General features: G+C 43.3%; 1 protein-coding gene across 1 annotated transcript; it reads left to right on the top strand.

The window, feature by feature from the left end:
* The first annotated feature begins 693 nt into the window (after positions 1-693).
* On the top strand, positions 694-1,735 carry LOC129775097 (uncharacterized). The gene is made up of 2 exons (XM_055779355.1): positions 694-836; positions 919-1,735. Exons 1-2 carry the CDS (start codon positions 709-711, stop codon positions 1,499-1,501), a joined length of 711 nt encoding a protein of 236 aa, XP_055635330.1. The 5' UTR covers positions 694-708; the 3' UTR covers positions 1,502-1,735.
* Positions 1,736-14,759: the final 13,024 nt, after the last annotated feature.

The following is a 14,759-nucleotide window of genomic DNA, read 5'->3' as shown; positions in this document are numbered from 1 at the left end:
CAAGGCATACCGGTTGTACGATTCGGTGAAGAAGAATGTCAAGAGTCGGGATGTAGTTTTCCTCAACGAGTCACCCCAAGTCGAGACGCAACCTGCAGCTACGAGCGAACAGCAACTTCAAGTCCGGAATTTCGTGAGTCTCGATTTCCTTGACGACGTTCCGGAAGCAAGACCGGTGGAACCAACCGAACCGGATGTTGAAGAACCAGCCGAGCCTGACGATCATGAGACAACCGATGAAGAGTCGTCGGATCCCAAGGAGTCATCGGATTTCGAGGAGGATTTCTTTTCGCAAGTTGATACAAGCGCTGGCGAATCATCCGATGAAACCGTTGTTGACGTGACAATTCCGGCGCTCCCTCCACGACAATCTTCAAATCCACCCGAGTCACAGGTGTTGAGGCGCAGTGGTCGGGAGCGCGCGATTCCAGGCAAGTACCATGACTTTGTCTTCACGAACAAAAACTTTCCGTTCCACAATTCCCCAGTTCCACAAAACGAAGCTGGACCGAATGCCGCCCAGCAAGGCCTCACGGTGAGCAAGCGACGGGCGACGAGGAAGACCGGCGATCCTCAAACTCCGGCGGAAGCGTTACGAAGTGATGAGGCGTTCCAGTGGCAAGCCGCCATGGACGAAGAATTTCGGGCGCTGTTGGAGAACCAAACGTGGGAACTGGTGCAACTACCGCCAGGCAAGAAGGCTGTCGGATGCAAGTGGCTGTTCAAGACCAAGCGGGACGAGAAAGGAAACGTGGTACGGCACAAGGCGAGAATCGTTCCGGCGCGATGTTCGCTGAGATCAGGAAAAGGAAAACCGATCCCGACGTGGTGCCAATGTAAGTTCTTGTATCTTCTTCAACGTAATGATCTTACCAAAATCACCTATCGAATATTTCATCCACTGTTATCCCACTCCAGCCCTTCGAAGCAGTTCCTCTCGGAAGAGGTGATGGCCTCCCATTTGAACAGCCTGCATTTATCGTCAGAATATACATCGCACAACATCGAAACCGAGAGCGGCGAAGACTTACCGTCGGCCAGTGACGGATTTTCACCATCCTCTTCGCTAGATGATGAAATGTCCCTCGGAGAAGCACCTGGATCTCCCCTGCCCGGAAGCCACCATGTGTATATGTCTCCACAGGAGCTCGAGGATCGTCTCAAAAAAGCGCAGCGTATTTCGCTTTGCGAGGAAGTTCGCAAGCTGGACAGTCGAACGGAAATTTTGCCCAAAGTCCTGCTAGAACGCATCGAAAAGCCATGCACAGCGCTGGTTATATGGCAACCACCACAGCCGCTGGAGAAATTAATCTCAAAGTCATGTTCAACGCTAAAGGAAAAAGAGCAGCATGAGGACGAGCAGCGGTCTATCGAGGAGGCTATGGGTGAGGACGAGCCATTGCCCGATCTGCCAGATTATGATGATGATCTCGATTTTGAGGAGAATAACAACAATGTTGCCACGCTGGGGGACTTGAACAGAATGGATGTTGAAATGTAGTACTTAGGAGACGATTTTTCGAATCGGGGCCAGGGAAAATCATTATTGAGTATGTGAGTTGATGTTTGGACGTTGTGATTGTGGTTCATCGATCAGAATTTTAACACAGAGCGAGTTGTTTTTCCACTTAGGTTCATAGAAACTAAATGTATAAGCGCGATAGTACGATTTAAGGATAATTGGCAAAAAAAACTTCGTTGATATTTTAAGGTGCGTATCAATAAATACTTTCGAATTTTCAAACCAAAGCAATGTTTGCAGCAGCATTCAGGTCCGAAACATTCATTAGCTTGATGCTTTCTGATTTGCGCTATGTACACAGGCCCTACATGCCCTACCCATTGCACTCATCCAGCCTTGACGACTTTATGGATGCTGGGTTCGCCGTAGAGCTGCGTTTGTTCGTGGTTCATTCTACTTCTCCTTATTCCGTTTTCCTGTGCACCACCGTATATTGTTCCTGAGCACTCGGCGTTCAAAAACACCAAGTGCTTTTGAGTCCTCTTCAAGCATCTTCCGTGCTTCGTGTCCATAGGGAACAACCAATCGAATCTGGTATTTGTACATGATACGCTTCGTACGGGCTCGGAGTTCTGTGGATCTTAAGGATTTGCGGAGCCCATTGTAGGCGCGACTTCCGTTGACTATACGTCTTCGTATTTCAGGGCTGTTGTTGTTGTCGAGCCAAAGTAGCTAAATTCCCCGACCACCTCGAGCTCGTCGCCGTCAATCACAACACTGCTACCAAAACGAAATTCTGTTACGATCAACCCCTTCTGCTAGCATGTATTCAGTCGCAGACCCGTCGATTCCAACTCTAATTAGCACTGCTTCGTATTTCAGTCTGGTACACAAGGCCACTATCGTCGCATGTATTCTTCCGATTATGGCGAAACAGATAAACTGATTATAATTATTAACAATCGTGCCCAGCATGCTGAAGTCCGCTCTCCGCAGCGCCACGTTGAAGAGCAGGCAGGAGAGTCCATCGCCTTGTCGAAGTCCTCTGTGTGTCTCAAAGGATTCCGAAAGATCAGCTGAGACCCGCACACCGTTCATAGTGTTTAAATTATCAGTGCGCTCCTCGTTATCCTTGACTGCGCAGCAACATCTTAAGTCTGGTTCAGAGTTCCTGTGAACATGAAAATGAACAGGTGGTGAAATAGTACGATCATTTCACAGTGAACTACATTGCGAACAAACAAATCAGAAAATCGTGGTGAATAGAAAATTTTTGTTCATGTTCACATTCATATTAAAAGTTCGCCAGTAAACATGAAGTAAATAAACAACGAGCTTCAATAAAGTAATTCGGATGAAATATACAGTTGTTGACGGATCAACCCGAAGCAACGAAGTTTTTCAACCCGTGCAGAGATTCGATTGAATAAAATTGTATCCATATTGAAATTTTCATTGAAAACTCAAGAATTGCCAAACATATCCTTTTACAGTTCACGGTGTAATAATTTTCAGAATGCCTTGGAACATTCGAACGTGAACATGAACGGGGAAATATTTTTTCTATATTCACCACTGTTTTCACGTACACGTTCACCGAAGTCGGTGAACTATGGTGAGTTCACCAACATCTCGATTCCACGGTGGAAATTCAGAATCGTCGTGAAATATTGAATTAATCCACTTTTATCAACATGAATTATGCATAAATATGTTTTCCAACTAGAAAATGTTTCTTCCTATCGTTTCAAGACGTTTTCCTCGCGTTTTATACACTCTGTCCAACTTCTATGACCATTCCTTGTTGCTTTATGTCATTGTTAAAGGTAGGTTTAGAGTTCCCGTGAACCTGAACGCGGACAAACACTTTTTGACGTAGAACTACGTCTTTCAGGAAGGGTGCCAAATCAGAAAACAGGTCACGTTTTTATGAAATAAAGGTAACGTTAGTAACTATTTTCACTGTGAACAAACTCTCATGATTTGCATACCAATTGAATCGGTAATTCTCTAAGATTTGTTTGATATGGTATACATTACAATTCACTACTCTCTAAACGGTATCAATTCATGAAAACTAGAAAAACTTCCTTTTTTCCCATACATTTGTTCTGCCGATTTTTGTGCTAACCCTACCCGTATTTCGAATGCTTATAACTCGAACATTTCTTAACAGATCGGAAAGATGTTTGCATCAATTGATAGGAAATATTTCTAGGCGTTCATCACAATTAATAAAATGTTACTTTCCATGAGATGAACAATTGAATAACTGTAAATTGTCAAGCGTTATCTAAGAGCCCTAACTGCCAAGTTTTGATTGGCCCGATTTACGATTTCCCCAACACAGACTTGAAAATAGATGTACCTGTGGAAATTCGCTTTGCAAATATACATGCAAGTCGGTGGTATTTTTGTTCCCACCAAGCTGTGTTTCCCTGACATGGACTTCTAAATCAATGTGCCTGGGGAATCCGCTTTGTTAAAACATGCAAGTCGGGGGTATTTTTTTCCCACTGAGCTGTGATTCCCTAACACGGACTTCAAAATTAATGTGCCTGGGGGAATCCGTGTTAGAAGTAGTAGGCGTTCAGACCGAAGATTCAAACACAGCAACCATGTAATAAATTAGGAAATAAAAATTTATCACTTCTGTTTCAACCACTGGAGAGAGTAGTACGTTTTACTGCCTAATCTAATAGGTTGTGAGCCCAGTTATTCTTCAAGATTTTTTCGCAAGATGTCTACCGGAGCTGGTGATGGTCAAGCGATCCGCAACAAGTCCAGCAGAATCTTTCAAGTCTTCCGCCGATCGAGCGTCTGAGCGGCCGAGAGAATTGGCCAACGTGGAAATTCGCGGTGGAGACGTACCTGGAGCTGGAGGAGCTGTGGGAAGCCGTGAAGCCGATTCCGAACGCGGACGGAACGCTGCCAGCGGTGGACCAGCGGAAGTGCAGAAGAGCACGAGCGAAAATCATTTTGCTCTTGGATCCCGTCAATTACATTCACGTGAAGGACGCACCGACGGCCCGTGAGGTATGGGCGAAGCTTGAAGCAGCTTTCGAGGACACCGGACTAACCCGCCGCGTGGGACTGCTCAGGAAGCTCATCACCACCACCCTCTCGTCGTGCGGCACGGTGGACAGGTATGTAACGGAGATCATTTCCACCGCTCATAGCCTTCGGGGAGTTGGTTTCGACATTTCCGAGGAGTGGGTCGGTTCCCTACTGCTTGCGGGCCTTCCGGAGGAGTACAAGCCAATGATCATGGCGCTGGAAAATTCCGGCACCCCGATCACCGGCGACAGCATCAAGACGAAGCTGCTCCAGGAAGTCCAATTTTCCAAGGACCAGACGGCGTTCGTTGGACGAAAACCGTTTCCATCAAAACCAAAACAAGGTGCAGCCGAAGGACGGTCAGCTGAGCAGCCAAAAGGTCCAAAATGCAAGCGTTGTCATCGATACGGACACATCGCCAGGGAGCACCATGTGAAAAACGAGACGAAAAAAGGGTCGGCGTTTTGCACGGTACTAACAACCAGCTATTAGCAACGATGGCTGGGTGTTTGATTCGGGAGCATCAGACCACTTCACCAAGGATCGAAGCCTGCTACATGGTGAAAAACCGGCGAGTGGCGTTGTCATGGCAGCCGACAAACAAATGATGAAGATTGTTTCCACGGGTGTCGTCAAGCTTTCAGCTAAGTGCAGTCCTGAGAGTCCCCCCATCGTCGTGAACGATGTCAAGTTCATTCCAACGATGTCCAACAATCTTCTGTCGGTGAGTCAGATCGTTCGCCATGGTCACGAGGTGCGGTTCAGCACCCAAGGCGTGAAGGTGATTGATCCGGATGGTGAGGTGATAGCTACCAGGATACATGACTTGAAGAGTGGATTGTTCCGATTCGAAGAGGGTGACGAGCAGAGCGCGTTGTCGCTCGCATCCACGGCAGCCGATTTGAACGTTTGGCACAGGAGAATGGGTCATATCAACGTCCATAGCCTGAAGCTACTGAACAATGGGCTAGCCACCGGGATGGAGTTCAAGGAAACGAAAATGGACAACTGTACAGTATGTGCCATGGGTAAGCAAACCCGTCTACCATTTCCGAAGAACGGTCATCGTGCCAATGGCGTCCTGGAGCTTGTCCACACGGACATATGCGGACCGATGGAAGAAGAGTCAATCGGCGGAAGCCGGTATTACGTGTCGTTCGTGGACGACTGGACACGGCGGATATTCATCTATTTCCTGGAGACGAAATCCGAAGCTGAGGTCCTACATGCATTCAATCAGTTCCGAGCCCTAGCTGAGAGACAGACCGGGTTCAAGCTGAAAGTTCTTCGCAGCGACAATGGTAAGGAGTATACTAACCGATCGTTTCAGAAACGCCTTGCCGATGCAGGGATTGTACACCAAACGTCCACCGAGTACTCTCCTGAACAAAATGGGTTGGCCGAGCGAGTCAACAGAACCGTTGTTGAGCGAGCTAGGTGCATGCTGTTCGAGGCGAAACTACCGAAGTCGTTCTGGGCGGAAGCGGTAGCAGCTTCGACGTACGTCATCAACCGTTCCCCTACCAAAGGTCACAAGCTGACACCGGAGGAGGCCTGGTCCGGTCGCAAGCCTGATCTTTCCTATGTTCGTGTATTCGGCTCGAAGGCGATGTCGCACGTTCCGAAGCAAAAGCGGAAGAAGTGGGACGTAAAATCGAAGGAGTGCATCCTAGTCGGTTTCGATGAGCAGACCAAGGCATACCGGTTGTACGAATCGGTGAAGAAGAATGTCAAGAGTCGGGATGTAGTTTTCCTCAACGAGTCACCCCAAGTCGAGACGCAACCTGCAGCTACGAGCGAACAGCAACTTCAAGTCCGGAATTTCGTGAGTCTCGATTTCCTTGACGACGTTCCGGAAGCAAGACCGGTGGAACCAACCGAACCGGATGTTGAAGAACCAGCCGAGCCTGACGATCATGAGACAACCGATGAAGAGTCGTCGGATCCCAAGGAGTCATCGGATTCCGAGGAGGATTTCTTTTCGCAAGTTGATACAAGCGCTGGCGAATCATCCGATGAAACCGTTGTTGACGTGACAATTCCGGCGCTCCCTCCACGACAATCTTCAAATCCACCCGAGTCACAGGTGTTGAGGCGCAGTGGTCGGGAGCGCGCGATTCCAGGCAAGTACCATGACTTTGTCTTCACGAACAAAAACTTTCCGTTCCACAATTCCCCAGTTCCACAAAACGAAGCTGGACCGAATGCCGCCCAGCAAGGCCTCACGGTGAGCAAGCGACGGGCGACGAGGAAGACCGGCGATCCTCAAACTCCGGCGGAAGCGTTACGAAGTGATGAGGCGTTCCAGTGGCAAGCCGCCATGGACGAAGAATTTCGGGCGCTGTTGGAGAACCAAACGTGGGAACTGGTGCAACTACCGCCAGGCAAGAAGGCTGTCGGATGCAAGTGGCTGTTCAAGACCAAGCGGGACGAGAAAGGAAACGTGGTACGGCACAAGGCGAGAATCGTTGTACAAGGCTTCACCCAGAAGTACGGCACCGATTATGATGAGGTCTTCGCACCGGTGGAAAGCAGACAACCTTCCGAGCTCTGCTTTCCATGGCAAGCCGTAGGGGATCCATTGTCAAGCATGTCGACGTCAAGACCGCATATTTGAACGGAACACTCGAAGAAACCGTTTACATGCGGCAACCGGAAGGGTACACGACGTGAGCGAACCGTCTGCCTTTTGAGGAGGAGTTTGTACGGCCTGAAGCAATCAGCGGGCGTATGGAACCGGAAAGTGGATTCCGTTTTCAAGGCCATGGGATTCCAGCCAACGAAGTCGGATCCATGCTTGTACGTGCAACTGAAGAATGGTACGTGGTCGTATATCCTCATCTACGTTGATGATATGATCGTCGTGACGCAGACGGAAAAGGAATTCAAGGGTATCTTCCAGAGTTACCAAGCCCATTTCAACGTGACGAATTTGGGAGACGTTCGTCATTTCCTTGGAATGGAGGTGGAACGAAGTGCGTCCGGATTCAAGATCAACCAGACCTCGTACATCCGGAAATTGGCACAACGTTTTGGCTTGGACAAGGCGAAACCATCGAAAATTCCTATCGACATTAGCTACCTACAGCAGAAGGAGGAATCGGCGTAGGCATCGATGGTCCCATTACTGTATTTGAGGACAACCAATGTTGCATCAAGTTGGTGGAAGGCGACCGAATCGAACGACGCAGCAAGCACATCGACACCAAGTTCTTCTTCGTTCGCGACCTGCAAGAGAAGGAGATCATTAAAATAGAGTATTGTCCAACGGAGTCCATGTTGGCCGACGTTCTCACGAAGCCACTTCAACGACTTCGACTGGAAAAACTACGCTGTGAAGTAGGAATTCGTCCGGATCTGATCGAGGAGGAGTGTTAGAAGTAGTAGGCGTTCAGACCGAAGATTTAAACACAGCAACCATGTAATAAATTAGGAAATAAAAAATTTTCACTTCTGTTGATCCACTGGAGAGAGTAGTACGTTTTACTGTCTAATCTAATAATCCGCTTTGCAAATACATGCAAGTCCGGGGTATTTTTTTTTGGTGTTGAGTACTTTTGTACTCGCTTGTCATTGTGCAGATCGAAATATGTTTCCCTACTTTTAAACTGAGAAGCCTGAGAAAACCGTCCTTTACAATTTTTTGTTAAAAAGCCTTCTGTCCATATATAAAATGCGAGGAAAACATCTTGAAACGACAGGAAGAAACATTTTCTAGTTGAAAAACATGTTTAAACACAATTCATATTGATAAAATTGGATTAATCTGATATTTCACAACAATTCTGAATTTCCACCGTGGAATCGAGATGTTGGTGAACTCACCATAGTTCACCGACTTCGGTGAACGTGAACGTGAAAACAGTGGTGAATATAGACGTCAAAATGTTTCCCCGTTCATGTTCACCTAAACGTTAGAATGTCCCAAGGCATTCTGAAAATTATTTCGCCGTGAACTGTAAAAGGATATGTTTAGCAATTCTCATGTCTTCAATGAACATTTTGATATGGATGCAATTTCATTCAATCGGATCTCTGTGGATCGTGTTGAAAAACTTCATTGCTTCGGGTTGATTCATGAACAACTGTATATTTATCCGAGTTACTTTAATGAAGCTCGATGTTTATTTACTTCACGTTCACTGCCGAAATTTTAATATGAACGTGAACGTGAACAAAAACATTTTATTCACCACGATTTTTTGAGTCGTTTGTTCGAAATGTAGTTCACCGTGAAATGATCGTACTATTCCATCACCTGTTCAAGTTCACGTTCACGGGAACTCTAAACCAGGCTTAACAAACAATACTTCAATTTATATTCTAGTGTGTAGGTATTGGTGACTACCATACACTGCATGATTTTCATTCGTGTGTGCAAGCGCTGAGCTTAAACAAATGTTTTTGTATTTTTCAAGTGTCAAGTTTCTATTAGCGAATTCGTTTTTAAAATTGAGTCAGTGCCAAACTGACTCTGTAATAAAAAAACGTTTTCAGTTTCACGAATGCGGTGGTTTGTTGGTGTGCGTTATATAGTCTGATTTGTTTATATTTACGACGACAAATGTACAGTGTCGACGTCTGGTGGTGATATTAGTGCTTGGGAGGTAAATTATTCTCCATCAGATCAGAAGGGCCAAGTGCAGTGTAAAAATATAAAAGTTTGAATGACAATTTTTACTTCATATTGTTTGATTACCTAACACATGTAGTTCTGACACTCACTTAACCATTTGTCGATGCATTTCCTGTTTTTTCCACAAATAATTACTATTATAATATAAAATCATCATTAGACACAGTTTTCGTTCAATATGTTTCTGCGATATCGGAAAAAAACCTCTTATTTCATCACATAAAATAAATATTCGATACGTTAAAGTAAATTTTCATTCATAATTTTGATTTTGAAAGCAGGTTTATTCCACCTGAGTATCCATCATTATTTTCGCCTCCCAATTAAAGCACACGTAGCGTAATGCCGTCTACTCGAATATACTCTTCAAAATCAGAATCCGAATCCGCGTTGACGACATTGTGCTTCGTATTACGGAATGGGAGAGTAGGCATGACAATATGGGTTTGCAGAAGAAACGAACACATTTTTAAAATAAAAATTATGAATGAAAATAATTTTTCCCAAATCAAATTAGTACTTTATGTAAATGAAAATCACTTTTGCTTGCAAGTAGTGAAAAAATATCATACAAAAATTGTGTCTAAAGATAATTTTTTTTATTGTGATGGTAAGTTCTGGTGAGAATATCTTAAAATTAATAGAAAATAGTTCAAATTAGGGCCAGAACAACGTACTTCTAGTAGGTGAATAATACCAAGAAAAAATTTCATACAAATTTTAGTAATTTAAAACTGCCTAAGGGCCAACTAATCTTATAGAGTATTATAGAGTATTATGACACTGAGTGCGAAATTGAGTGAATAAAAAAATGTAAGGGGTTGTATCTAGGACACGACCGTATATTTTCGACGTAGAACTACGCAATTATATTATGCAATCCTCTTGTTTACCATTTCGAATATTATTTTAGAATACATCGAAATTTTTGAAATAGATTATGTTTTTCGTTACAAATAAATTTGATGAACGTCCTTTTTCGTTTGATATGATGCCTAGGACTACCAAAATATTTGACCGGAAAAATTGTCAAACGATCATTGTATTTTACATTTCCCTCTGAAATTATTGCACATCTCATGTTTACGTAGTTCTCGAACCGTGAAATACCATTCACCTCTAGTACCTAAAATGGCGATTTTCCCAGGCTTTTCAGTTTAAAAGTACGTTTTAGGGAAACATATTCCGGTCTGCACAACGACAAGCGAGTACAAAAGTAATCAACATCAAAAAATATACCCGACTTGCATATATTAACAAAGCGGATTCCCCCAGGCACATTAATTTTGAAGTCCATGTTAGGGAAACACAGCTCGGTGGGAACAAAAATATCCCGACTTGCATGTATATTTGCGGTCGGATTTCCACAGGTACATCGATTTTGAAGTCTGTGTTGGGGAAACCGTAAATCGGGCTATTCAAAACATGGCAGTTAGGGCGTTTAAATAACGATTGACATTTTACAGTTATTCAATTGTTCATCTCATGAAAAATAACATTTCTTTAATTGTGATAGACGCGTAGAAATATTTCATATCAATTGATGCAAACATCTTTCCGATCTGTTAAGAAATGTTCGTGTTATAAGCATTTGAAATACGGGTAGGGTTAGCACACAAATCGGCAGAACTAATGTATGGGAAAAAGTTTTCAGTTTTCATGAATTTAAACAGTTTAGAGATTAACAAATTGTAATGTATAGCATATCAAACAAATCTTAGAGAATTTCCGATTCGATTGGTATGCAAATCATGAGAATTCGTTCACAGCGAAAATAGTTATTAACGTTAACTTTATTTCATAAAAACGCGACCTGTTTTCTGATTTGGTACCCTTCCTGAAAGACGTAGTTCTACGTCAAAAACGTTTTGACAGCAGTTAGTGCGGCACTGGGGTTGAAATTGAACAAAAACGAATTCGCTATATAAAACTAGTCACATTTTTCGTTGTTTTAGTTGTTTTGATCACTAAATTTGGAAAATGCCGAAGGGAAAAGTGCTCACGTAGAGAGAAGATGAAGACAAATTGATGCATTTCACCATGCAAATGTTGGTATCAGAGAAATTGCTCGTCGGATTGGAAAATCTCATTAAGTAGTGCTCGGTTATTTGGCGAATCCAAAAAAGTTTGAAAATGAAGAGTTGGAGGCTTTACTCGATCAAGATCCGTCACAAACGCAACAAGAGCTTTCAGATACACTTGGAGTAGCTCAACAAACCATATCCGATCGTTTAGAAGCAATTGGAATGATCCGAAAGATAGGACATTGGGTGCCGTATGAATTGAAGCCACGAGACGTCGAACGCCGTTTTTCCACATGCAAACAACTGCTCCAACGGCATGAAAGAAAGGTTCTTTTTTGCATCGAATCGTTACTGGCGATGAAAAGTGGGTCCATAACCACAATCCTAAACGTCAGGCAACGTATGGATACCCCGGCCATGCATCAACATTGACGGCCGCGCGGAATATTCACGGCGAGAAGGTTATGCTGTCTATTTGGTGAGACCAGCTGGGTGTGGTGTACTATGAGCTGAAACCGAATGAAACCATTACGGGGGACCTCTACCGATGACAATTGATGCGTTTGAGCCGTGCACTGAAGGAAAAATGGCCACAGTACGAGCAAAGACACGATAAAGTTATTTTGCAGCACGACAATGCTCGGCCGTATGTCGCGACACCGGTCAAAACATACTTGGAAATGCTGAAATGGAAGGCCCTATCCCACCCGCCGCATTGCTCCGTCCGATTACTACCTTTTTCGATCGATGCAACATGGCCTGCTTGATCAGCACTTCTCCAATGTTGATGAACTCAAAATTGGATTGATTCATGGTTAGCCGACAAACCGGCCGATTATTTCCGCAAAGGGATACGTGAATTACCAGAAAGATGGGAAAAATTGTAACTAGCAAATGGGCAATACTTTGAATATTAAATTTGTAACCATTATTGTAGAATAAAGCATTAATTTTTGAAAAAAAAAAACACAAGAAACTTACCGATACTACTATTATATTCGCATGGCAGTCGCTTAGCGTGCAGCGATTTGTTTATGGTGTCCTTCGCGCGTAACAGAAATAAGGTTTCTCTGTGTTGAATGCTGTTCTCCTTTAAAATGCTCAACAAAAACCAATATTATGAATGGATCAATATGATGACAGTAAACTCATGCAATGAGAAATACAACATCTACATGAAAATTCAATTTTTTTATTCAAAAATGGAGATTTCTAGAACCGAACAAACCATGATCAGAAGTGGACAAATCATGATCATAATTTTTCTTTGAAGAAAATCATTAAAAAACATGAAACATGAATAATTTGGGCGCCTTATGACATTATTAGCAACAAGAGACTTTAACAAACAAACCCAAACTCATCTTGATTACACGCGATGTTCATGAAGAAAATCGATTTGTATTTACTAGTTGCGTGAACACACCCAAAATCGGACAAACCAACATTTTTGACGTAGGACTACGTCTTTCATTTCTATACCGGGGTGTAAAATCAAAGTTTCGAAAACGAAAGCGTTACGCCGGAGACCGGGATTTTGAGCGTTAATAGCTCTTAAACAACTGAACTGATAAACACTTCATTCGAAGGATAAAATGTCTACGCGTCATATACTTGTTACTTTTTCATCCAAAAACTTGTTTCAATAGTCTTAAAATTGCTTTCAAAACAGGCTATTGAAATCACCAATCGGTATATAAGCGAGCGCCGCTCGTATACTCACTCAGTTATAATTGAACAGCGATTGGAGCATGTTGTCGCTGTTGTGGTGAAGCTAATTTCGTTTATCATGAGAGCGCTCCCACCCTTATTATATTCGAGAGCGCCCACCCTTATTATATTCGTAGCTTACCCTGAGAGAGAAACGAATAACATCGAAGTAGTGATCCCCGATTTTTGAAATTAATCGTTCATCAGCTAATCGAATAGTTTTCAGTAGTTTGTTATTCGATACGATTAATCGGCCCAAATAATCGATTAATCGATTAATCGTCACACTGAGAGAAATAATTAGTTAGATTAATATTTCTCATTTGCTAGAAAGCCATATGGAATCAAAAAAGTGTTCATTCCGCCTGAAAATCAATTATTATCTTTTACTCATTCCTAAAGTCGTAAACGAAGCTCAATTCACGTTGACGGCATTGAGCTTCGTTTACGAACTTAGGGGAGCGTCAAAGATACTGATTTGTTTTCAGGATAAAACTGCAGCGGCCGTACGTTTTTTTCTCTCTGAGTTTGAATCGATTAATCGACGTAAATTATTCGTTCGCTTCGATTATTGATTGTGCAGTATTCGTTCGATTAATAATCGATTTCTGTAGGAAGTATTCGATTAATCGATTAATCGAACGATTATCGGGGATCACTACATCGAAGTAAGTATACAGTAAGCTTATATAATAAGCAGGGTGGGGTTTAGATTCTATACTTTTATGGTTTATAAAATGACGCTTCCTTTGCTTTCGTTCATTTCTTACTCTATTCTCGCACCGTGAGGACTCGTTTCATCGGGACTAAGCAGACAGCTCGTTAGTCTTTCGGTGGTAAGGCACCACGAAAGCAGCTCGGATAAGCGCACCAGCCGCAGGAAGCGTGAAGAAGCCACATCGCTATCGACCGGGAACTTTGCATGAAATTCGTCGCTATCAGAAGTCGACCGAATTGCTGATCCGCAAGCTACCTTTGCAGCATTTGGTTCGTGGAATTGCTCAGGACTTCAAAACCGACTTGCGCTTCCAAAGTTCCGCGGTTATGACGCTGCAGGAGGCTTATTCGAAGATACCAATTTGTGTGCTATCCATGCAAAACGCTTCACATCATGCCCAAGGACATCCAGCTGGCCCGTCGGATCCAAGGAGAGCGTGCTATATTAGTTTTGCATGTAATCAACGGCCCTTTTCAGGGCTCCAAATTTGATGGATTAGAGTTCAGAAAAGTTTTTTGCAGGCCAAACTGAAAAGAGTATTTTCGTTTGGGTGCCATACAGCATCGAGAAAATTCCGGAAAGATCTAATCGTTGCTGAAAAATAATCTGGCAGTTCCCTGGGAATTGAAAAATACATTAATGCGAAAGAGTTTATTTTAATGTATTTTAACCATATAACGAAGCAACCAAATACATTTGATTTTGTAATTTTTCAATCAAGTGTAATTAGCTGGAAAGCTTCTGAAGATTATTCTTTCCCATCAGGAGGATATTTTCGTATCCAATATTGCATGCGCGCGCAACGGAAAATGTTTCGTATCGCGAAAATTATATAATTTTCAATCGATTATTGCTCAGTCGCCGAAATTTTCATACCCAGAGAGTTCATTCTCCTCTAGTTTGCCTTCCAAATTGCCATCGTAAACCACACCTTCGCTCGATTCAATCACGCACGAAAAGCATACTTAAACGATATTCTGGTGGTGAAACCCATTCATTTTTCGTGAGGCGTCATGCACAAATTACGTAACGTGATAAGGGGGGGAGGGGGGTAGATGTTGCGTTACTTTCTGTGTATTAGAGATAGGAAATTACGTTACGTAAGGGGGAGGGGGTTCAAAATCCGGATTTTTAGCGTTACGTAATTTGTGC

The sequence above is a fragment of the Toxorhynchites rutilus genome, chromosome 3 (genome assembly GCF_029784135.1).
Source record: "Toxorhynchites rutilus septentrionalis strain SRP chromosome 3, ASM2978413v1, whole genome shotgun sequence".
NCBI lineage: Eukaryota > Metazoa > Arthropoda > Insecta > Diptera > Culicidae > Toxorhynchites > Toxorhynchites rutilus.
The sequence above is the reverse complement of the archived record's forward strand: the minus strand, read 5'-3'. Positions and strand labels throughout refer to the sequence as shown.

Excerpts from the sequence above, each read along its gene's own strand:
- LOC129775097 (XM_055779355.1), top strand. The coding sequence starts at position 709 with ATGCAAGTGGCTGTTCAAGACCAAGCGGGACGAGAAAGGAAACGTGGT. Across the intron at positions 837-918 it reads GATCCCGACGTGGTGCCAAT|CCCTTCGAAGCAGTTCCTCT; the intron begins GTAAGTTCTTGT and ends ATCCCACTCCAG.